The 24,265-nt window shown below is 43.5% G+C and overlaps 2 protein-coding genes across 4 annotated transcripts in view; one reads left to right on the top strand and one right to left on the bottom strand.

The window, feature by feature from the left end:
* slc23a4 (solute carrier family 23 member 4) overlaps window positions 1–12,938 on the top strand; it is a 76,522-nt gene extending 63,584 nt beyond the window's left edge. The window contains exons 10-12 of the mRNA XM_072484655.1: window positions 3,558–3,666; window positions 4,912–5,007; window positions 7,122–12,938. Of these exons, the coding sequence (XP_072340756.1) occupies window positions 3,558–3,666; window positions 4,912–5,007; window positions 7,122–7,348 (432 nt within the window). The 3' untranslated portion in view covers window positions 7,349–12,938. The remainder of the gene's footprint in view (window positions 1–3,557; window positions 3,667–4,911; window positions 5,008–7,121) is intronic.
* The window catches only part of LOC140396271 (ADP-ribosylation factor GTPase-activating protein 3-like), a 91,077-nt gene continuing 78,875 nt past the window's right edge, over window positions 12,064–24,265 (bottom strand). For all 3 annotated transcript variants that reach the window (XM_072484656.1, XM_072484658.1, XM_072484657.1), the window contains 5 exons: window positions 21,141–21,275; window positions 20,568–20,688; window positions 19,354–19,444; window positions 15,824–15,945; window positions 12,064–13,521 (listed from right to left, as the gene is read on the bottom strand). In XM_072484656.1, coding sequence (XP_072340757.1) covers window positions 13,504–13,521; window positions 15,824–15,945; window positions 19,354–19,444; window positions 20,568–20,688; window positions 21,141–21,275 — 487 coding nt within the window. In that variant the 3' untranslated portion in view covers window positions 12,064–13,503. The remainder of the gene's footprint in view (window positions 13,522–15,823; window positions 15,946–19,353; window positions 19,445–20,567; window positions 20,689–21,140; window positions 21,276–24,265) is intronic.

The raw sequence follows: 24,265 nt of genomic DNA, 5'->3' as shown, positions 1-24,265 counted from the left end.
CCCCCATGGTGCCGGGCACCTATGGGGCCAGGAGTGCAGAAATGGGGTAGGGGGGGAGGAGAGGGAAACATGCAGGGGCAGGGTCCGCAGTGCCAACTAGGGCCTCGTTGGACTTCGTTGGGCATGGGGGTAAACACCATGCTAACATGTCAGCCTCCCCCCCCCCCCCCCCCCCCCCCCCCCCCACGCAGACAATGGATATTGGAATTAAACCAGCAATGGTGGCCTTCCTCCTAGTGACCGCTGCGCTGGGGGATGCCCTACGGCTGTACGAGCTGGAACTACTCAAGGAGGAGGACACTGTAGCAGCGGAGACTGCTCCAGAGGAACAGGAGGCAGCCGGTGAGGATGAGAGCCAGCCGCACAACAGGCCGAGGAGGTACAAATGAGCCACTGCATGAGGCCTCGTGTGTACCGGCGGTGCCTGTCCTTCGAGGGCCTGGTGGACCGGGCACGCTGTTTAAGACTCCGGCTGAGAAGGGAGACAGTGCAACATATCTGCCAGATCATGGCCCACCTGGCACCGTGGGGGAATGGGGGAGGACACCCTCCCTCGGTGGCCGTCAAGGTGATGGTCGCCTTCAACTCTTCGCAATGGGGTCCTTCCAGGCACCACCCTCTCCCAAGAACGCCCTCCCTGCGCTGCCAATGCCCCGCCCCCTTGCACCCCTCCTCCATGATTTCTACCTGCCTCATTGCGGGGTGCAGGCCCTGGGTTAGCAGTAACAGCGGGTCTGGCCAATGGATGGAGGATGATGACAACTCGCAGTGGGATAAGATCTGGTGCTCCATCTGACTCCTGTCCACGGTCGCACTTTCCATCGTCCATCTGGGTTATTCCTGCATGTGTGCTGGCCATTCCATCACACGATCCCATCGAATCCCTGGGGTGGCGGAGGTGAGGAAGGTGGGGGTGGGGACACCAAAGTGGTGAGCGCTGACTGCACTGCAGTCCCTGGGCAAAGTCCACCCACAAAGTCCGCCCATTCTCCCCCCTTCACCCGCTCTGGCCAGCCCAGACCAGCCTATCTCTCACACCCACCTGACAGCATCGAGGCAGGTTGTAACATTGTGAATAATACACACAGGATTGTCCCCTAACCCCTATCGCTCTTATGTGCTGCCATCCTAAGTGATGTCTACCTTTCTGGCCTTACGGGCCCCAACGCTACATCAAGGTGGATCACCAAGCGGTATATCAGGAGCGGAGGACGCCTGCAGCGATTTCCATCATGACCGATATCCCCTTTGATGGTCACCTCCTGGCGCAACCAGGCTTGGATGGGCCCGTCTGCTTCTCAGGTGTCCCAGGTGGCATGGTACCATCCTGTTCTGCCTGCTGCCTACCAGGTATGCCAGGGAGTGGGGGGGGGGGGGGGGAGTCCAAGGAGCTGTGGTGTTCCGGCACCTCCCCTGCGGAAGTCACCGGCACAGACCCCATCAGGTCCTCCTCCCTCAGGGTGCCTGGTGGCCGTGGATTACTCCGTGGGATGGGGTTACAAGCACAACTAACCACTGAGGCTCCCCACCACCTGCTCCTGCCAGTTCTGGAGGCCTGCTCTCCTGTTGACTAGGGTCTGCATGCTCGCGGCCATAGAACATAGAACATTACAGCGCAGTACAGGCCCTTCAGCCCTCAATGTTGCGCCGACCTGTGAAACCACTCTAAAGCCCATCTACACTCTTCCCTTATCGTCCATATCGTATCATGGATTATCATAGAATTTACAGTGCAGAAGGAGGCCATTCGGTCCATCGAGTCTGCACCGGCTCTTGGAAAGAGCACCCTACCCAAGGTCAATACCTTCACCCTATCCCCATAACTCAGTATGTCTATGCAATGACCATTTGAATGCCCTTAGTGTTGGCAAGTCCACTAGTTGCAGGCAGGGCATTCCACGCCCTTACTACTCTCTGAGTAAAGAACCTACCTCTGACATCTGTCTTATATCTATCTCCCCTCAATTTAAAGCTATGTCCCCTCGTGCTAGACATCACCACCCAAGGAAAAAGGCACTCACTGTCCACCTTATCCAATCCTCTGATCATCTTGTATGCCTCAATTAAGTCACCTCTTAACCTTCTTCTCTCTAATGAAAACAGCCTCAAGTCCCTCAGCCTTTCCTCATAAGATCTTCCCTCCATACCAGGCAACATTCTGGTAAATCTCCTCTGCACCCTTTCCAATGCTTCCATATCCTTCCTATAATGCGGCGACCAGAATTGCACGCAATACTCCAAATGTGGCCGCACCAGAGTTTTGTATAGCTGCAACATGACCTCATGGCTCCGAAACTCAATCCCTCCACCAATAAAAGCTAATACACCGTACCCCTTCTTAACAACCCTCAACCTGGGTGGCAACTTTCAGGGATCTATGTACATGGACACCGAGATCTCTCTGCTTATCCACACTGCCAAGAATCTTACCATTAGCCCAGTACTCTGTCTTCCTGTTATTCCTTCCAAAATGAATCACCTCACTTTTCTGCATTAAACTTCATTTGCCACCTCTCAGCCCAGCGCTGCAGCTTAGTTATGTCCCTCTGTAACTTGTAACATCCTTCCGCACTGTCCACAACTCCACCGACTTCAGAGTCATCTGCAAATTTACTCACCCATCCTTCTACACCCTCCTCCATGTCATTTATAAAAATGACAAACAGCAGTGGCCCCAAAACAGATCCTTGGAGTGGACCACCTCTGTCTGGGACTGTGCCACCATCTTCTGGGTCAGTGCCACATCAGCCAATGACTGTGTCCACTCCCTCTGGGACTGGGCTACCTCCCTCTGGATCTGTGCCATGTCAGCCAGCACCTGGGCAATGCTGCTGCCGTCGCTCTCAGCCATGCCCCACCATCACTGGGCCACTGCTGCAATGTCCAGGTGGCTCTGGTACATGACTGTCAGTGATAGGGAAGCCCTGTCCTAGGCCTTGGCCACCACCCACACAGATTGCCCCAGGCCTTGGACATCTTGACCCATGGCCAAAACCTTAGCCCTTATTTATTCACCCTGTTGATTGAAGCCAAATAGACAGTGTCTTTAAGGACCATGCAGACCATACATGGTTTCTCTGCCAGCTGCTCCAGGGGCAAACTAATGTTGCAGTGTCTTAAATAGGTGTTAGGCAATTTGCAAATGCTAATAAGGAGTCTATATAGCACCGTAGATGTGTGACTGCATGTCAGTTTTTTGACCATACCAAAGTGGCAGGTGCTGCACTTCTGGCACGTAATTCCTGCTCACCATATTGGAGGGTAAGAAGCTGATTAGCAGTGGAAACATGGGCCCTCGTCAGTTGAATTTCTGGGCCATAGGTTGCAGAGCTGTATCTTTGTAGTGTTTTGTTGTTTCAGTTCCATCATTTAAGGGGGCAGAGAAAATAAGTATTCCTTTGAAATTTTACCTCTAGTTATTCACATTTATGGAAGTTAAAAGTCACGGCAAATTCAGAACAGCAAATGATGAATATTTGTTTGGTAGTACAGATGCAAAGGGCCAAACATTTTTTCATTTTTCTGTTTAATTGCAGTTATATTTTCTCTCCTTTCAGTTTGTTGATATGAATTCATCAAGAAATATCTTTATTTTTGGATTTTCAATATTTTCTGGCATGGTTATACCTAACTGGATGATTAAGAACCCACTTGCAATCCAAACAGGTAGAAAATTATATTCTTTCTGCAAATATACACAGTCCCAAGTCTAGATCAATAAATAATCATATGAGCAGACTGAAGAAACTGTATTCTTAACATTGCCATTCAGATGAAATGATCAATTCTTAATCACCTAAAATATAGTAGAAAAAATATCAGTGAGGATAATAAGGCTGAAGTCTTATCTGTGCCACCCTTTTGTATTTCAACATGTATCTAACATTAGCACGGTAGCACAGTGGTTAGCACAGTTGCTTCACAGCTCCAGGATCCCAGGTTCGATTCCCGGCTTGGGTCACTGGCTGTGTGGAGTCTGCATGTCCTCCACATGTTTGCGTGGGTTTCTTCCGGGTGCTCTAGGTGGGGTTACTGGGTTACAGGGATAGGGTGGAGGTGTGGGCTTAAGTAGGGTGCTCTTTCCAAGAGCCAGTGCAGACTTGATGGGCCAAATGGCCTCCTTCTGCACTGTAAATTCTATGATTATACTGTATGTTGTTGGTGCTTTACAGGCCACGTAGATTTGAGTTTGGAACACATTCATCGGCTGCAGTCTTTGCCTCCTTCTTCTTGAAACTAATTATTTTTCCCTTATTTTTGTGCCCATTCATAGAAGAAAGGGATACATGCAAGGCTTCATTAAACTTTGAATCTCATGTTTTTAAGACACTTTTATATTATACAAAATATTATATTACTTATAGGCCCATCAAGGGAATAGATGTCGGTGCCTGGCCTTGAGACATGTTCAGTTGTTCCTTTTCTCCTGCTGTGTCAAGCACTCCCTCAGCATGTAGTATAATAACCAGCTATCTGCAGAGCAATAGCACTGTCCCAGCAACATGTCTTGAACTAACGTCAGAACTTCATTAGTATAACATTTTCATTTCTCATATCACAAGTTTAGGGGGTGATATGGGTCCCCATTCAGTTGGAGCTAGATTAAAACTCTCCACTTATTAATGTAGGAACTTTTACAATGAACAGCTGTATGTGAACCCAAGCTCCAACAGTGAAAGCTCATGACTGTTTACACCAAGTACGCACTCATCTCAACATTTGGCTTCACCCTCATTCCTCTGATGGCTTGACCACACTCCAGTCTTGTGACCAAAGTGCAATCCTATCCCTATCCCCTGCCTTTGCATCATTTAACCATTTTCTAGTCAATGCCAAAGCAAAGTTCAACTCCATCTTAGGTTTAAATTAAAGCTTTAACACTGGCAACTGAAGAAATATTCTGCTTTCCAGGAGTACTTCCACTGGATCAAGTCATTCAAGTCCTTTTAACCACCAGTATGTTCGTTGGGGGATTTTGGGGATTTTTCCTGGATAATACTATACCAGGTAAGCTTCCTTCCCTTCTGTTACTTTGGAAGCAATGAATTTATTTTATAACATTGTTACAAAATTATAATTAAATCATGGGTTGGGATGATGGTTGAAATTGGACATGGGAAAACAGGTGGGATCACATCAGGTGTCTGTTGTACATTCCAATTAATATTTAGTTCTATTGACTTCAACAGAATTGTAGTATCAAATGTTTAGCACATCTTTCATTGGGTGACAAATGTAATTACATTTGTTTCACGATCCTGCTCATTTTCAATTTCATACCCCTAGGAGTCAATTTCAAAACTATATACATTTTTAGATCTCACATTATGAACTGCGTTCTTTACAGATCAGTACTACAACTGCCTTTATTTAATATATTACTGCATAAACAATAATTCTCTATTAAATGCAAATCAGAATTGTCAGAGAAACCATTATTATATGTTCCATCACTATAGTTACCATTAAGATTGCTGAATGGGGAAGAGGTGGAGGAACTTGAATTCCTCCAGTAATTAAATAACTCACAAAATTGCACTAACCCCTAATAATAATGCTGACAAAATACAGATTTCCCACAGAATCAACAGTAACACAACTCATCGTGTCCATACTTAAGTGGTTAATAGGTGCAACTGAAACTAGTAGTGCTCCTGTAACATTCATCCTGTAATAACACACTCAATTCCATAGCTTTGCACAAACATCAGGTTCCCCAGTCAATGCTAATTTCTACAGGCTCCATCCCTCTAAAACTGCTGCAACAAAATGTTAAAATACAAATATCTCTCGGGCTACTCAACAGCAATGCTGGGAAATCCATGCTCCATTCGGGAGATTGCTGTGTAATCCCAAATGGTTTGAACTCTTGGGCGTCATTCTCCGACCCCCCGCCGGGTCGGAGAATGGCCGTTGGCCGCCGTGAATCCCGCCCCCGCCCCCGCCGAAGTCTCCGCTCCCGGAGATTGGGCGGGGGCGGGAATCCAGCCGCGCCGGTTGGCGGGACCCCCCGCTGGATTCTCCGGCCCGGATGGGCCGAAGTCCCGCCCAGAAACTGCCTGTCCCGCCGACGTAAATCAAACCTGGTATTTACCGGCGGGACCAGGCGGCGTGGGCGGGCTCCGGGGTCCTGGGGGGGGGGGGCGCGGGGCGATCTGACCCCGGGGGGTGCCCCCACGGTGGCCTGGCCCGCGATCGGGGCCCACCGATCCGCGGGCGGGCCTGTGCCGTGGGGGCACTCTTTCCCTTCCGCCTCCGCTACGGCCTCCACCATGGCGGAGGCGGAAGAGACTCTCCCCACTGCGCATGCGCGGGAAACTTTCGGCGGCCGCTGACGCTCCCGCGCATGCGCCGCATTTCCGCGCCAGCTGGCGGGGCAACAAACGCCATTTCCGCCAGCTGGCGGGGCGGAAATCCCTCCGGCGTCGGCCTAGCCCCTCAATGTTGGGGCTAGGCCGCCAAAGATGCGGAGACTTCCGCACCTTTTTGCCGGCGCGATGCCCGTCTGATTTGCGCCGGCTTTGGCGCCAGTCGGCGGGCATCCCGCCGTTGGGGGAGAATTTCGCCCCAAGTTACCATTGAAAAGAACAATAACATGCATTTACATGATGTCTTATTATCTCTCTAAAGATGTTCCAAAAGTAGGGTTGCCAACTGTGATTAAATGTATTCCTGGAGGTTTCATCAGATGACTTGCCTCCCACCCTCCAGCCATTAGTTGGCCAGCACATCCATCCTTAAGCAAAGACTCATTACCCAATTGGATGATGCTTGACTATCAGGCAAACAGCCATATTTTCCCATTTTCAATATGTTTATATCTGGTAAAGAGAAATGTTTAAAGAAATAGGCAAAAAAAACACCCATCTTTTAGTGTCACGATTTTTCTCCATAGCTGTGCACAACAGTACACAGGGGGATTGATCTTCAATTCCTGGAGACTCCAGACCAGTCCTGAAAGGTTGGCAACGCTACCCAAAGTATGTTGCATTCAATGATTTTATGCTAAGCACTCAGTGAAGTGAGTGAAAACACAGCGGAGTGAAGACTTTTCCAACAAATAAGACAATTTATAGGCATGCAAAAACCATGTGTCAGGAGTGATTACTGGTGTTTTACAGGTACAGAGAAAGAACGAGGGATGATTGCTTGGAAGGAAACAGTCTTTGAGGATGATTACAAAGGAGCAAACGACAGTGATTGCTACAATTTACCTTTCGGTATTGGCACCAAGTGTTGCACTGGAGACTGGAGGAGATATATCCCCTTCTGCCCTAAACCAAAACCCCCCGATGATGAAAGAGTGGAAGTGAACACTCCGGAAGTTTATAAGGAGACTCTATTTTAAACAAAGTAGGGCAAACAAAACTCTTTGAATAGATTAATTTTGCATCAGATGTTGCCAAGAAACAATTGTGTGTTCCATTCATGATTCCCTGGGGTTGATTTTTAATTTCTATTGTAACATGAAAGAATGATAACTACAAGGAACAAAAAGTTAGCATGCGGGTACAGCGAGTAATTAGGAAGGAAAATGACATGTTGGCCTTTATTGCAAAGGGGTTGGAGTACAAGTCAAAGAAGTTTTGCTGCTGTTGTAGAGTTTTGGTGAGACTGCATCTGGTGTAGTATGTGCAGTCTTGGGCTCCATACTTAAAGACATACTTGTAGTGGAGGGGGTACAACAAAGATTCATTAAATTGGTTCCTGGGATGAAGAGGTTATCCTGTGAAGAGGGGCTGGGTAAATTTGGTTTAATACTCTCCGAGCTTAGAAGAGGTTTGAAAAGGTGGATTCTGAGAGATTGTTTCCATTGGTTTCGGAATCAAAACCACAGGGACACAGACTCAGGATAAGGGGCCAATCACTTAGGGCTGAGATGGGGTGAAATTACTTCCAAGGGTTGTGAATCTTTGGAAATCTCTACCCCAGAGAGTTGGGGATGTACTGTCCAAGTCTGGGCTATGGGGATCAGGTAGGAAAATATGTTTTTAAAAAATTCATGACACAGGACTTCAGCGTCACTTGCTGGGACAACATGTATTGCCTGTCCCTAGGTGCCCTCCATTTCAGACAGCATTTTGAAGTCCAAGATCAGCCATGATCATATGGAATGGGGATGCAAGCTTGATGGGCTACTGTCTTCTACTTCTCCTATTTCCTGGGTTCTTGTGAAGGTATGAAGCATCAACCAGCCAGGCAAAGCATCAGGCTCACAGATGTTTCATCTCAGGCTCCTTCCAGACTGCTACAGAGGACATTACCTATACTGTCCACTCTGCAGTTGCATTAATCATGTCACCAACATGCTACTTGCCAGAACAGACCAGTACCATATCTGCTCAATGGACAGCAACAGAGCCACAAACACATTACTCAGGGATTTGCAACAAATCTGTGGAAACACACATCCAAGAGCAGAGAGATGAAAGGACAGATTTCCTAGTCCCCTGGACATCTCCTACAGGCCTGTGTTTTGACACTTCTGTTACCGCCATCAGTCATCCTCGCTACTTCCCTGAAATAAAGATGCCTATTTAATGCTGGATGGCACAAATTTCTGTGGAAATTGTTAGAATATGCAATGTTAGTCTGTTTAAAAAATTGGTTCTCCCTAGCAACGCTTCACTATTAGTAAAACTGAAACTGCTGTCTCACCCGTACCCACTTAAAAGGTCATGTTGAGGATTGTGGATGACAGCAATATCTTAACAGAATTATTACATTGGAGTAGAAACTTCATTGCTTTGAAATTAGGATCACCATAAACTCTGCAAATCTTGACCAATCACGCAAATACTGTGTAAATAAATGCAGACGAGGGAATGTATTTGACAAATCCAGTTTATCCATCTATTCTGTTCCAAACTCAGTTTTGTGTCCATTTTACTCATATCAACATCTTTCCCATTGTTCTGCAGCTGTATCATAACTGAACAGTCCTCTGTTTTAAGCCTACCTACTTCCCTTTCCATCTTGTACCCAATCTTGCAGTGCATTGACACTGAAAGTGTGAAGCCATAGGCTCCACTAACTCTGATTGCAGAGGCCGACCGACACCTTAGAAAGGAACGTAGTCCACTTCAAAGTTCTTTTGTTGTCAGTTCTGATGTGAACTGTCCCTGCTTGTACACCAGCCACATCCTTCCAGCTCAAATTCCACTTCCTGTTGAGTACACCCTGAAATGAAACTCGCCCTAACCCCAGTCATTACACTTCCACTTTCAACACCTGTCTGGCTAGTCTTTGGCTATCCATTCGCTTTGTCTTCTGCAGCTGTGGATCTGCTCAAATCACTTTCACCGTCGATGCCCTTTTCCCCATCACTCTCTCTCTCCCCCCACTGCCACCCTAATTATTTCCCCTGGCATAGTTTGTATCTTAGCTCCTACAAGTCCAAATGTTGTAGATTTCAGTGAATATGGCAGACATTTATCAGAAGATATGGCTAAACCACAACAAGTATAATTAGCCTCACTCTCCTCTGCCAATATTGCTCATTATTCCAGGTACAGCCTGGAAATCATAGACAACTTCCAGCAGATTTATCCTTAAAAATTATCCCTGTCTTTCAAAGGCTGTAAAGTGCTTTGCAACATAACAATGCATGAAAGACACTATGGACCGGAGCTTCTAAGCTCTACAGGGCCGGATTTGAGGCAAAGATGCGCTGGGAAATGCCTCAGACCTGTATAGATAAGGGTTTGCGCGACAATGACAATTGCCCAGAAGTGTTAATTGCTTCCGGGCAAATTGTGCTTTATTGGAACCATTCAAAAATGTGATTTAAATCGCTAACTTTTGATGGCTCTGCAGGGTTATGCTAATAGTTACTCCAAAAAAGTAAGAAATAAAACTTCTTGTTAACTATTGTAGTCTCTCACTGCGAGGAATCTTTCAACACAGGCATCAAGCAGCTCTGGCTGTCAGAGGTTTCATTGCAGTTTATGACCAGGCTAGTGCACAGTAAAGTCTTCCAATTCTAGCAAGCTTTTATGGCCCAGGCCCATTATGAATGCATGTTTTTCTAACCTCTCCAATACAAGATCACCCACTTCAAACTTCGTAAAATTGCCCTGCCTCGGCTGCTGAAACTCCCCGTCCATCCTTCTCTCATGATCAAATGCTCTCAAGGCTTGCGCCTATTGCGTACACTTCAGATAATCTAAAACTCAGGAGTCCATGTTCTATCCCTCTCAAACCCCCACCTACCCATCACTCCTGTGCTCAGAGTCCTCCAACATGTTAAAAATTAAATTCTCATCCTATTGTTTAAAAGATCATCATGGCTTCACTCCTCCTTATCTCTACAAGTTTCTCCAGCTCTATAATCCTTGCATAACTCTGGCATCCTTCAATCCTTTCTCCTCCACTATTTACGGTGGTGTTAGATATTCTGGATTTCCCATCCTAAATCATTTTGCCTCTTCATCCTTCTTTCAAGTTGCTCTTTAATATTCACCTCTTTAGCAAGCCTTTGGTCATAGCTCCTTCATTAGCCTACCATTCATTTTTTGTCCGATGTGTTTCTGGACATTTGTCTACATCAAAGCTACAGGCTGTTGTAGAATTGAGCAGCATCATAATGTCATGGGAGACAGGTAGGAAAATATAAACACAACAGTTCAAGGTTATAAGGGCATCGTGCAATTATAGTGAACACTATAATAGAAACAGAGTATTTCACATTAATTAAAATTATTTAATCTTCCCGGGGGCCTTGAGATTTTCTGCTCAACCTGGAGGCCCATTCTTGAGGCCATTGAGGAAAAAGGAATTATGGCCAATAATTTTCTCAGTGTAAATGCATTCACAAGGAAAAATGTTTGGAACAAGGGAACTTATGGACTAAAATGACAAATTTTCTTGGTTGAATTGCAGTTCCAAACTTTAAAGAGGTCCATGAATTTTCTGAGACACATTAAATAATAATTTGTAAATATATATATATATATATTTCCTAGAGTTGGACTTCTAAATTTCAACTGGTTTTTTCTCTGCAAACATCCTGGATCAGATTTTTCTTCTAAAATCAATTTACTATCTTATAATGCTCCACGTAATTCTCAATTTATATGATGTTAAATAAAATCAAAGTAAACAAACCACAGAGCATCGAGTATCAATAATGGCAGAATTACATAACTGGACTAGCATTTGTTGACCTCGAACAGAGTGGCTTGCTGAATCATTTCAGAGGGCATTTAAGAGTTAACCACATTGTGGAATGATGATACAGTGGTTAGAACCGCTGCTTCAAAGTGCCAGGGATCTGGGTTCAGCCTTGGGTGACTGTCTGTGTGGAGCGTGCACGTTCTCCCCATGTGTATGTGTGGGTTTCTTCCAACAATCCAAAGATGTGCAGGTTAGGTGGATTGGCCATGCTAAAATTGCCCCTTAGTGTCCAGGGATGTGCAGGTTAGGTGGGGCTATGGGGATAGGGTGCGGAATGGGCCTAGGTAGAGTACTCAGACCTGATGAGCTGAATGGCCTCCTTCTGCACGGTTAGGATTCTATGGTTCTATGGCTGTGAGTCTGGAGTCATGTAGGCTAAACCAGGGAAGGACAACAGATTTCCTTCCCTAAAGGACGTTAGTGAATCAGATGGGATTTTTACAGCAATCAACAATGGTTTTATGGTCATCATTAGACTTTTAATTCCAGATTTCTTCTTATTGAATTCAAATTCCACAATCTTCCATGGCGGGATTCGAATCCGGTCCCCAGAGCATTACCCTGGGTCTCTGGATTAGCAATTCAGCGACAGCACCATTATGCAACCACTGACCCCCGAAAGAAGCTAGATCATTAGGGTCCAAAGATGTTATGGGACTCTTCTCATTCATACATTACATTATATCCACAAGTATCAATGTTCGACTTCAGGTGCAGTCATACATCAGTAAATCCCAGTCACATATTCCACTGTCATCTACAAGGTTATCTACAGGGTCAATAAATCATTTTCTACAGTTTTAAAACACAATTGAATACAATATCGGGAAATGTTTCACATTAGATTCCAAAGATATGTTAAGGAAGAACCAGGTCTGGACTAGAAGACAAGAATGAACAACATACTTTATTCTTCAGCTGGTAGTCCAGATTCAGTATGATTCTCACCTCAGTGATATGATGCAACTGTTAATCTGCAGACAATAACTTGGCAAAAATGCTACTTCTGTATGTTTTTATCTTTGTATCCCTGATTACAGCCTTCTGACTAAAGTTAACACTTTAAACAATTTTATTTTAACAATGGAAAACATTTTCTCCCTTATTTTCAACAAGCTATATTCTACTTTGTGAAGTCAGCATTTTGCAATGCATCTGTTGTACTGTTCAAATATCTGTGCTCTAATCTTGATGGTGTATATCTCTCCAAACAATGAACTTTGGTATTCCATTCGAAAAGTATAATACATATACAAGAGCCATTTGTTGAAATCTTACCATAATCATTAATTTATTGCTTATGTTTTCTACTGAGCTCAATTTTAGTATTGACCCACTTATATGAAGCAAATGTGTCTTTTTGTTTATTAGAAATACATGTGTTTACATAACCCAGTCCAGCTTTTTGCCTCCATAAAGTGTGCAATTTAAACATAATGATTCAAAAATTAAGATTCATTACAATATACAACTACAGCATATTACCATTTACATTTATTTAATTGGTCCCATGAGTAGAAATAATTGGTTTCCAAAAAGCACACCGTACAGGTTTCTGCTTATAAACAGAAATGATTGATGATCACCTTCCAACTGCCTGTAATTCCCAACACGGTGCCTTGCAACCTCCCATTAATATCAATATTTCAATTTCCTACAAACTATATACTTCTAAAGGTTAACAAGAGTGCTTTGGCATATAATCATCTGTTCAAAGTACCAATAAACAGCTCTATCTTACAATTACTTAAGACCCCCAAAAAGTGATCTGTTCCAGTAAACAAACAATCTATATAAGAAACTGCACACTCACTTTCTCGGAGTTCAGTGTAGTGTTTTAATTATACAAACACTGTTTCTTTAAACGGGAAACAAAACCCAATTTATAAGAGCACTTATTTAAAGCTGCAGATTTCTCCATATTGTAATGTATATCTGTATAGCATTTTTTTTTAAAATTGAATATTGCACCCTTTTCCCATACTAACTAAAGGTCTAGATATTTAATACCTTTCCGCCTGGTTTAAACTAGAATAAAAATCACAATCTAATGACTGAAAAATAATTTCCTTCTTCTAGGTTTGAGTTTTTTGCCCTCTTTATTTAAGCACAGTATTACCTGAGACAGATTGACACTGGGAAAACTCAAGTAAATAGGAACACAGATAGTTAGATGTCAGCAGATGCAATTTAAGCACCAAAACTGTGGCAAAAGATTTCCATCTTAACTGAACAATCCTTCAAAACATTTTGGTAATCAATGGTGTGCCAGGCACCCAAATGAAATCGCTTCTGAAAGATTTCACATTCATTTCATTGTGTGTCCAGTTAGGAGCCATATCGATCCTGCAAGAAACAAGTAAATGGGCTGCTGAAGAGAGAGGTTTCTGTCACCATTATAAATTTATTGCTATCAAATACAAGTAGTCGAAATATAACAAGCGAATGTAGTAGTCTTTTATCGACATTAAAATAAAATAGATTGCCTCAAAAAATTCTAGAGCTCAAAAACTCTTGATTCTATAGTTGGAGAGTCATGTGCTATGCCTCTCTGCTATGGTGAATCAGTTTCTGGATTGTTTTTTTAAATTTAGAGTACCCAATTCTTTTTTTTCCAATGAAGGGGCAATTTAGTATGGCCAATCCACCTACCCTGCACATCTTTTTTGGGTTGTGAGGGTGAGACCCACGCAGACATAGGAGAATGTGCAAACTCCACATGGACAGTGACCCTCCGGGGCCGGGATCGAACCCGGGTCCTTGGCGCCACGAAGCGGCAGTGCTAGCCACTGTGTCGCCCAAGTTTCTGGATTAATCTAGAAGACAACACATTCATGTGAATTTCTATTTTCCTTTTAACAAGAGCACCCGAGACCAACATTCACATAATGCATCATTTGAGACATTTTTTAAACTAATATTCTACTAAATGAGCTTTAATAAACAGCATAAATAAAACAAAATTGCAGATTTTGCAGTTGCAACAATAGCATTTGTCATCATTACTCTGGAAACTGCCATCTTTTGGTGTTGGTACATGCGCAGTTAAGTGTGGAAATCCAAATCTTGCTGCAAGGATTCCCTCTCCTCCATGAGGTGTGTCATTGAAGTCCTTGCAGATGGAAATCAACTAGAAATAACTGATTTTATATGAACCCCCAATTTTATATATTATTCTTACTGTAAAAACCCTTGAAAACTGTTGCACCTTCTTGAACGATGTGTAATTGTGTTTACAATGCTGTACGAAGTCATAATCAATGTTCTTTCCACAACTGCATTGTGTTCAATTTCAAATGGTTTCAAAGTAAAATCAAGGGAAAATAGATAAAAGATGTACCTTTTATGCATTATATCCGAATGCATTTGCAGTATTTGTACAGTGGCTAAGGTCGGGAACTATATATTTTAGGTTACTTAACTTATAGAAGAATGGAAAAGGAGTTGGAGAGTAGTCCTGAAATTAAAAATGGGATAAAGACAGTATGTAGAATCAGTTTGGTTGCAGCTCAGAAACAACAAGGGTCAAAAAAAAAATGGGTGGGTGCAGCTGCACTGTCAGCCTGAGTATAAATCCGGAAATTCGTGCTGCATGTAACAAAGTAATCATAGAGGGCTTCAATTTTTATAAAGAGAAATTTGCAGTGATAATGTGGAGGACAAGGTCATGGAATGTATAAAAGACAGTTTTCAAAATCAGACTGTCAAGGAAGCAAAGAGGGAACAGTCTATTTTAGATCTGGTTTTGGACAATGAGAAGAGGCTCGTGAATAATCTTGTAGTAAAGGAGTCTCCAGGGAATAATGATCATAATATGATAGGGTAGCACGGTAGCACAGCTGCTTCACAGCTCCAGGATCCCAGGTTCGATTCCCGGCAGGGTCACTGTCTGTGCGGAGTTTGCACGTTCTCCCCGTGTCTGCATGGGTTTCTTCCTGGTGCTCCGGTTTCGTCCCACAGTGCAAAGATGTGCGGGTTAGGTGGATTGGCCATGCTAAATTGCCCTTAAGTGTCCAAAAAATGTTAAGTGGGATTTGCTGGGTTACGGGGATAGGGTAGATATGTGGGCTTCAGTAGGGTGCTCTTTGTAAGGGCCAGTGCAGACTCAGTGGGCTGAATGGCCTCCTTCTGCACTGTAAATACTACAATACTATGAATTTTATATCGAATTTCAGAGTGAGTTTGCCACGGTAGATTGGAAAACGATGTGATTATATATAAATAATGACAGACATGGAAAGAATGAATTCAAAATCTTTGCATTTTTGCAAACTCAAATTACAAGAGGAGTAAAACATTGTTCATTTTCACGCACATATTTAATTTGATTCAAAAATAAATGTTGATTAATCCTCATCTCTTGATGACCTGGGGTCTGATTACCTGACCTATGCCTTTAAGTACTTCCTGTGCATAACTGTAACTGCTTTGCAGCTGAATGCATATTGCTTCTGAACCAAAATCTCCAGAACAATGGCTTTCTGATCCAGTTGTAGCTGTAATGACGTTAAACATTTTATATGTTGCATATATGCCTAATGCAAAACCTTTACACATAAAACAAAAATAATTATACAGACAGTTTGGTCACAAGAATCTACACGACAAAAGGTACCAAAAGGCTATTTGTTATGAAAATTACACCAACCTGAATGGAAGTCATCACTCCATTGGCCAGAACAGATAGCTTCCCGGCCACAGATCTAACACCTTGCTTAAACTGTGCCATGTCAGGAGCAGATGGCAGCACGTTGGTCAGAGACATGTTTGCTTAAGGGAACAAATCAAATCATGAACATAGAATTTTGATCAACGTTATAATTCTCTTCCAAGTAAAATGCAATCAATATAAAATAAATTGACGGAATTAAGTCCAAAAGCAAAAAAAATAAGGTTTCTTGGTCCTATCATCAAAGTGCCAATTAGTGAATTTGTATAACTGGAAGTGCACATGGGAGTAGAATTTCCCTTTAAAAAAAATGGATTAAAATGTTGAAAATGAAATGAATGCAAATCACTTATTGTCACGAGTAGGCTTCAATGAAGTTATTGTGAAAAGCCCCTAGTCGCCACATTCCAGCAGCTGTTCGGGAAGGCTGGTACGGGAATTGAACCACGTTGCTGGCCTGCCTTGGTCTGCTTTAAAAGCCAGCGATTTAGCCCAGTGTGCTTGTTGGCAATGCTACTTTCAAAGCCAGTTTAATCCAGCAAGATAAGAACATGAAATGCTATTCTCACGATGATTCCTTAGCTGAAAATATCTTCTTTCCTCAAAATCGTTCTCTCTGTGCTAGCTAGAGTGCAGGATGGTTTGGCGGTCTCTATGCATGCCGCCAAAACAACACAATAGTCATGTAGAAATGACATTGCCATAGCTTTTGTTTCACCAATGAAGAGAATTCCTAAAACTTATATTTGCAAATATTGTTCTATCCAGTGAATAAGATGGAATTTTTAGTGGGGGGGGGTATTTATTATTCCTCAAGTCTCCTGCAACCATTCACACTTCCTGTGCAGAATCGGCATTGACTTTGAGCTGGAAACTGAATATGCCAACCAGAGAAAAATATAATCAACACATTACAAGAATGCTAAGGAACATTACTTTTAAATTAAAGCAAAATATTGCAGATGCTGGAAATCTGAAACCCCCCCCAGAAAATGCTGGATAAAACTCAGCAGGTCTGGCAGGCCCCTCTCCACAAATGCTGCCAGACCTGCTGAGTTTACTCAGCATTTTCTGTTTTTATTACATTTAAATTGTTTTAAATTTTAGAATCATGTTAAAATAAACCAGGGTAACACTCAAGCCAACGGTTGTGACATTAATTTGGAAGAAAACACCAGAAAAACCTCAGCTTTTTGACTTTGGATAAAGCCAACTAGGATGGGGTCTCTTGCAAACATACAATTGTATGTCATATAGAAAAAAGCACATCCAGAACATTGAAGTTGTGATACTAGTATGGGAGGGGGAGGGATCAGGTTTAAAGAAAAAGGCAAATTTAACACATGACAGGAGGAAATTCTTCATGCAAGGGGATCAACATTCAGAATGTCTTTCCAAGTAAGGTAGTGAATGCTGTAAATAATTAGGGAAAATTAAGATTAAAAAATGAAATTTGGATGAAAGAAAAGCAGGGAGATGTCTGAAAGATGTTAAGATGTGAATTAGCACATCAGTGGAAAGCAAGTGTTTACTCAGATGACGAAAGGAAAGCAATGGGGTTATAAAAAAGGTAACTTTGAAGTGGACAGATAAGGAAATTGACACCTACATGCCAAAAGCTGACTCCACAGGGTGGATAGCCTCAATGGAGAAAATGGTATACCCATAGCACAATGGGCAAAGAGCGGCATGGTGGCACAGTGGTTAGCACTATTGTTTCACCGAGTCAGCGACCCGGGTTCGATTCCCGGCTTGGATCGCTGTCTGTGCGGAGTCTGCACGTTCTCCCTGTGGATTTCCACCGGGTTCTCCGGTTTCCTCCCACAAGTCCCAAAAGACGTGTTGTTAAGTGCATTAGACATTCTGAATTCTCCCTCAGTATACCCGAACAGGCACCGGACTGTGGCGACTAGAGGATTTTCACAGTAACTTCACTGCATTGTTAACGTCGGCCTAATAATGATTATTATTATTGTGAGAAAAGGGAGACAAACACAAATACAGCTACCATCAGCCACATTAGCTGCAGAAACAGTCTCCTGAAAACAAACTATGGCTAAACAGGCAGCCGGTTAAGATCAAAACTTGAACCAAGCAGATTTTGCCTTCGCTGAAAGTGAAGACAGTTTTCCCAAATGTGGCCCATAACCTGCGTGGGGTAATTATTTGCTGAATTTATCTTCGAGTTATATAATATTGGATATATTTTGGGAAAAAAGGGGTGTTGCAGAGTTCAGGAAACATAGGTAGTTGGGAAGCAAGAGGTAATTTCATGTCATACTGTGTGTATAGCCCGTGAAATTCAGTGTTGCAGTCCTTCGTGTCGTGTTTTTTTGTCTTGTTAATAAATATTCCTTATTAATTGTTCACACAATGACTGGACTAATCCTCCCTGGTTCACATAATTTTATCACGGCATATCAACTTGAAAAGATACACCACTGAGAACCGGTGTTCCAAATTACCTTTCTGGGGTTTGGGATACCCTTAGATTTAACATCAGCAGGGTTGTTAACAATGCAAAATTATGGGAATCAAATAACAAACACTTCAATATTGTGCAGTGTTGTGATGTGGAATAAGCAGATACATCTTCCTCAAATGTGTCAATATCTGGTGACGCATCATTTCTGCAATATAATGAGAATTACAGTGCCAGGGAACCTGCCTCATTTACATTATAGGGTGGAGTAATTGACAAACCATTCATGTAGATGCTTGCACCATTTATTAAGCCTTGAAGTCTGATTATTTTTGGCCATGGAACTTCAAACATAGAGAAAGAGAATTGTTGATTCTTTGAAAACAAGTATTTTGAAATTCCTTAACTACAGATGGTACATTCTACCACCTGCCATTGGTATCTGTAGACTTTGTCATGATGGGATTTTCTTTCTAGGGTTAAGAGTAGACCATTCAGTGGTTTGAGATTGCTCTGCCACTCAGTTAGCTGATCTGCACTCCAAATCCTTTTATACACCTTTGGACCATATCCGTGATACCTTTGCTGAATAAGGCCTTTCGATGAAAAGAGTTAGATTTCTTTGTTAAAGTCTTTCAGAGATTGGTAAGGGGCAGGCGGTTTAGAAGAGATGTGAGGAAAAACAATTTCACCCAGAGGGTGGTGGGAGTTTGGAACTCGCTGCCTGAAAGGGTGGTGGAAGCAGGGACCCTCATAACATTTATGAAGTATTTAGACGTGCACTTGTGATCTCAAGGCATACAAGGCTATGAGCCAAGTGCTGGAAAACGGGATTAGAATAGTTAGGTGGTTGTTTTTGGCCGATGCAGACTTGATGGGCCGAAGGGCATTTTCTGTGCTGTATAGACTCTATGACTTTAACCATACGTCTACAAAAAATAAAGTGAAACTAAACAAATCTTTCATAAGAAAAAAAAAAAGAGATGAGGTATGATATCTTTTTGGTGGGAGAGATAAGAGAATAATCACCGCAGTTTACATGCGTACTCAGTTTTCCTCCAGTCTTTATGCATTGCTGGCCTCTTACCTGATGCTTGCTTCCTTTCACCATCAAATAAATCAGATGAGCTGATTGCTGAACTTCCTGAAAATCGTTCCAGCCGAGTTTTGGCTTCATACTGCAGACAAAGCATCGCAAAGTTAAAATAAGGACATTTTTGGGGCACTGAACATGATTAATTATTAAAACAGGGCTCCTCATACCAGTTCTGGCCTTAAAGCTGAATGATAAAGTTACAGAATATTTTAGAGATACAAATCCCTAATTAAAACTTTGTGAAATATTAAAATAATTGTCGTTTCTCCAAAGAAAGTCTTCCAGATAGGGTAGTATAAGGGTTTGTTTGCCACCATAGACTTTTAACTATAAAAAAAAGTTGTCATTTCCCTACCCTCCAACCCTTGAACAAGGACCAATGAGGAGATGGATCCACTACATAAATATTTGACAGTTTTAGTATCAAGTACTTTTGGCAAGAGGCATTTGATTAGACAAAAATATAAACTCTCAATAAACTAGCCAAAACCTCAACCTTCGAAGAAACATCTCAGCTTGCTACCATAGTTCTCCTTATGGCTGCTGAGTATGATCGACAAATTTAGTACCAATGAGTAATGAATTAAGTGTAGGTTTTACTGGGGGAGCGCATTATGGGATCGGGCTGTTTCAACAGCATCTTTGCATATGGCAGAGAGGAAACCCCAAGCTCTTTGTGTGAAAAATAATGACTGTGACCCCAATTTCCCAAAGATAATGTAATTTCCTTTTCAAATGACATAAGAACTTAATTATATGTCATTATGTAATACATTTACATAAATATTACATTTCAAGTAATTGGAGGTTTCATTTATTAATATTGTACTAGCACCAATAACATTTGCCATTCAAGGTACAGCAATCAATTAAGTATTCTATTTGGTGTAAAGGTGCATATGAAAACTCCAGCATTTCAACAAGATAGCCACTCATTGTTCATGCCAGTATATTTCCTAAAACACCACTGCACACAGTTCACATCAGGTCTCACAGCTCAATTTCATTACTGAGAAATTGATTAATTGGTTTGATTTGTTCTGCACTGTTGAAATCGGTGTTGGCAGGCATTCCTTCAGCGGAGAAATGTAACTTTTTCTTGTTGCTGGTATGAATTGCTGAATGCATCTGAACAGATAGTAGACAGCTAACACATCAAGACCGATCACATGTGCAGGTATTTATAAAAATGGTGAAACACCCACCTCTGCAGAATCCTGTTTTCCAAAATACATATCTGAAGAAATGGCTTTGACATTGCCAAATTTCCTTTGCGCATCCTCAGAAACAACTACATAATCTAATTCTGGTTTACGACGAGCAGGCCTGGAAAGATGACAGCAACATTAAAACTAACATCAATTTCCATCACAGCTGCTTTTGTGTAAACATTTCTGGCATTCACCTTAGCGTTGCAAATGTATAAGCTAATGCAGCACAGAATTAAAATCAAACATTAAAGTGGCAAATAATTTGCTAGTAAATATGTTGGTCAAGAATAACACTATGAAATATAATAATAATAATCACTTGTCACAAGTAGGCTTCAATGAAGTTACTGTGAAAAGCCCCTAGTCGCCACATTCCGGCGCCAATAAATGTACAGGCGAAAACAAGAGCTACGTTTGGGCTAACTCTAACGTACATTTGTCAACCTTAAATGGATTTATGTAAAACAAAAGTAAACAAGATTTGTTTATTTCATTTACTGAAAGCAAGCAGTTATATTCAACAATGAGACACAACAGCAAATAGGATATTTTCATTAGAAACTATACCCGTCATTTAACGATATCTTTGAAGTAAATATGTCCTTCTCTCTGCTGCTGCTGCTTTCCATTTTCCAAAAGGAATCACTATTATCATCCCATTTTGAAAATGTACCTCCCATCTCCAGTGGATCATCGAAATACCTAAAGTGTTGGGATAGGAGGAAACAGAAAAAAGTCACAGTCTCTCAAAACATTAAATCTTCCACTGTAGACTTAAACAGAATGGATTTTTGATGCATTAACTGATATTTCTGTTTGTGTCAACCTTACCCACATCGCACCACCCAATTATTCTTCCATATCTGAACTTAATACAGTCACCATCAGCAACTGCTATAAATTAAAGACAGTCAACATAATGACAACAAAATATCATTTTTCAAAAATGCACTATGGTACAAAAGAAGCTACATTTCAGACAGTGGGGTGATTTTGAGCCCACATCAGCCATCGGCGACATAGGCAGAAAATTCGGTGAGAATCGAAAAACTTGATTCTCGCCGGTGAGATTGCCTGTTCCGGTTTTCCAGGCCTCTCATCAATGGGGTAACAATAAAAGTGCCATGGAAGTCCGGGAACCTTATTTTAATACATAATATCATTAGCGAGCCCTATCGCTGGGACTTCCTGCCTCAGTGAATTATGCTCTGGGACAGCTGGATGAAGGATCACGTAATCGGCCAGGGACACAGCAGTGTCCTGGGTGTCCGGCATCTCTCAGAATGCCACATCCCTGGGGTGTCTCTGCCTCTGCCTGCTGTGGATCTTCAGCTCTGAGGTGCTCTCCAGTGAGTGACCCAGAAGCCTGTCTACTAGTTTATTCCACCGAGGGGCTGCCGGAGGTAATGGTTGCTTGACGGCTCGACGTCTCCCTTAGAGCTTCTCTGGTCTGTGGTTTCCAGGGGGCGCGAGGATAATCCAGGCAGGTCAACTGATTGCCCTGCAAGGGAAGCGAGATGGCATTAGTGCATCACACAGGGCAGACTGACGGGAGAAAGTTACCTCGCGCGAGGCTTGCATCATGTCTTGAGGATTCTCACTTTTGTCTGCTGCCCTCACCTTGCCCTCTGCACGGATTGCAGTACTGTTTCACGCAGGCCAGCTCAAGGGCTCTCTCCTCAAACGGCATTAGGTTTGTCATCTTGGGTATGACACTGGCAGGTTATGCCTGCTCACACCAGATGTGCTAGAGTTTGTCATACAATGAGACAGATGGGGAGAGTCCAGCCAGAACAGATAGTAATGAAGTCTGGCATGTGTGGGACATGAGGAGCAGTTAATTTGCTGGGAGGGTGGGCCGCCACGCAAAGTGTTGGGAATCCATGAGGTGGCTGGGTGAGAGATCATCATGGAGGTGTTAAGGGGTGCAGATCTATCCTGACAGCGCAAAGGAGGTCATTCATCTTCTTCTCACACTGTTGCCCTGTCCTCTCAAAGAGCGAGCTGCCACTCACTACCATGGCTCTACCTCCCAGGCGAGATTGGTGACCTTGCTTGATGGATGTCTGGTCGATCGCAGATAGAGGAGTCACGCCTCTGCTCTACACCATTCAGGAGTTCGGGGAGGGGTCCCTGTGTGAAACATGGTGCTGACTTCCTCGCAGCCACCTCCCCAACTGGTCTTGGAACAAGTGCTGGGGAGTGTTTAAAGGAGAGCCCCACTGATTACAGAGATTATTTTCCTGGGTGAGCGAATCAGAGGCATATTGTCAGGCGTGCGCTGTGAGTCATGTGGAAACATTTTTTTTGATAAAGTGGCTGAATACTCGGCGAGGTTTCCGGCTGCTGGTGGGATTCTTCCCAATTTTCTCAAGAGAACCGACACTTTGAAAAAATATGGTAAGTTTCCGCCGTCTAGTTGAAAGGTATGGGGTGGGATTCTCCGTCAATGGATGCTGGAATCGGGAAATGCGATTGGGCAGAGAATCGGTTTTGACCCCGAAATCATGGTGGGCGCTGGCAAATCGCAATTCTCTGGTGCTTCGACAGCAGTGTCAATGTGTTCCAGAACGCACACACAGTAAACATCGTTGGCATATCATTAGCAGGCCTGACCCGATATCCTCCGGGGCCTCTGCGATTCTCCGCCTCCACTGGGGTGAATTCCCGACGGCGAGGTTCACTTCTGCTTTTAAAAATCGTGAAACAGGCGCCATGGCTGCTGAGGGAGAGAGGGAGGGTACGGAAAGTGGCCAACATCCCCATAGATTGCTGACAGTTCTGCCGCTGGCTGGAGAGGGGGGTGGGGGGTGTCTTTTGCTAGGGGAAAGGGGGGGGGGGGGGGGGGGGGGGAAGGAGCTGTGCAGGGTGGCCAGGAGGTGAGCTGGGAGGTCAGGTGGGTGGGCACAGAGCTCCATTGCCGCAGCTGGCAAGGCAGCCATATGGCTGCGCACGCTGCTGACTGCTCACTGTGAACTTAGGGCCATAGGTCGTATGTGTGTCTCCCCAGGGCACCCAAGATGCCCTCTGGCCCCAGACAACCCATCAGTGGGATGGGCGCGCTCCAGCACAAGTGCCATCTTGTTGGCTGGGATGAGTGTGTGTGTGTGTAGGGAGTGTAATGTGTGCATGCGGCTGCAGCTCGTCAGCCTCCGGAGTGTCAATCACGGATCCGGCGAATCCAGCGAATCCAACACCGTTTCTCATTGGAATCAATTGTGTTCCACGTGGCGCCGGTGCTAGCCAAGGTCGCTGAATCGGTCCAGGTGCAGTGCCAGTTTTGCTGTCGTTGAAGTCCACAAATCCTACCCCGGTGTCTCAGGAACGGAGAATCGCACCCATGTTTTTTTAGTAAGTCAGCTGGAGTAAAGCACAATGACAACTCTGACACAAGTCGCACCCCATTCCCTACAGACTTCAATACCTCTGACACAACTCAGCATCCTTAACTCAAAACAGCTCTGCATTCCAAAACAACCCACACCTCAAAGCTACACTCCAGAATACTCACCAACACCACCCCTCATTGCCCCCTCCCTACTCAACAAATCTGACAATTCCCTACCGAGAATACTCGTGCCGGAGGCCCCAACAAAATCTCCAAGCAGAATCTTTGGCAGCAGCGCTACCCTCCCCGATGAACTCAATGCATTCTATGCTCAGTTCGAGCAGGAAACATTCAAACCACTGTC

This window comes from Scyliorhinus torazame, chromosome 19 (assembly GCF_047496885.1).
Source record: "Scyliorhinus torazame isolate Kashiwa2021f chromosome 19, sScyTor2.1, whole genome shotgun sequence".
Taxonomy (NCBI): domain Eukaryota; kingdom Metazoa; phylum Chordata; class Chondrichthyes; order Carcharhiniformes; family Scyliorhinidae; genus Scyliorhinus; species Scyliorhinus torazame.
The sequence above is the reverse complement of the archived record's forward strand: the minus strand, read 5'-3'. Positions and strand labels throughout refer to the sequence as shown.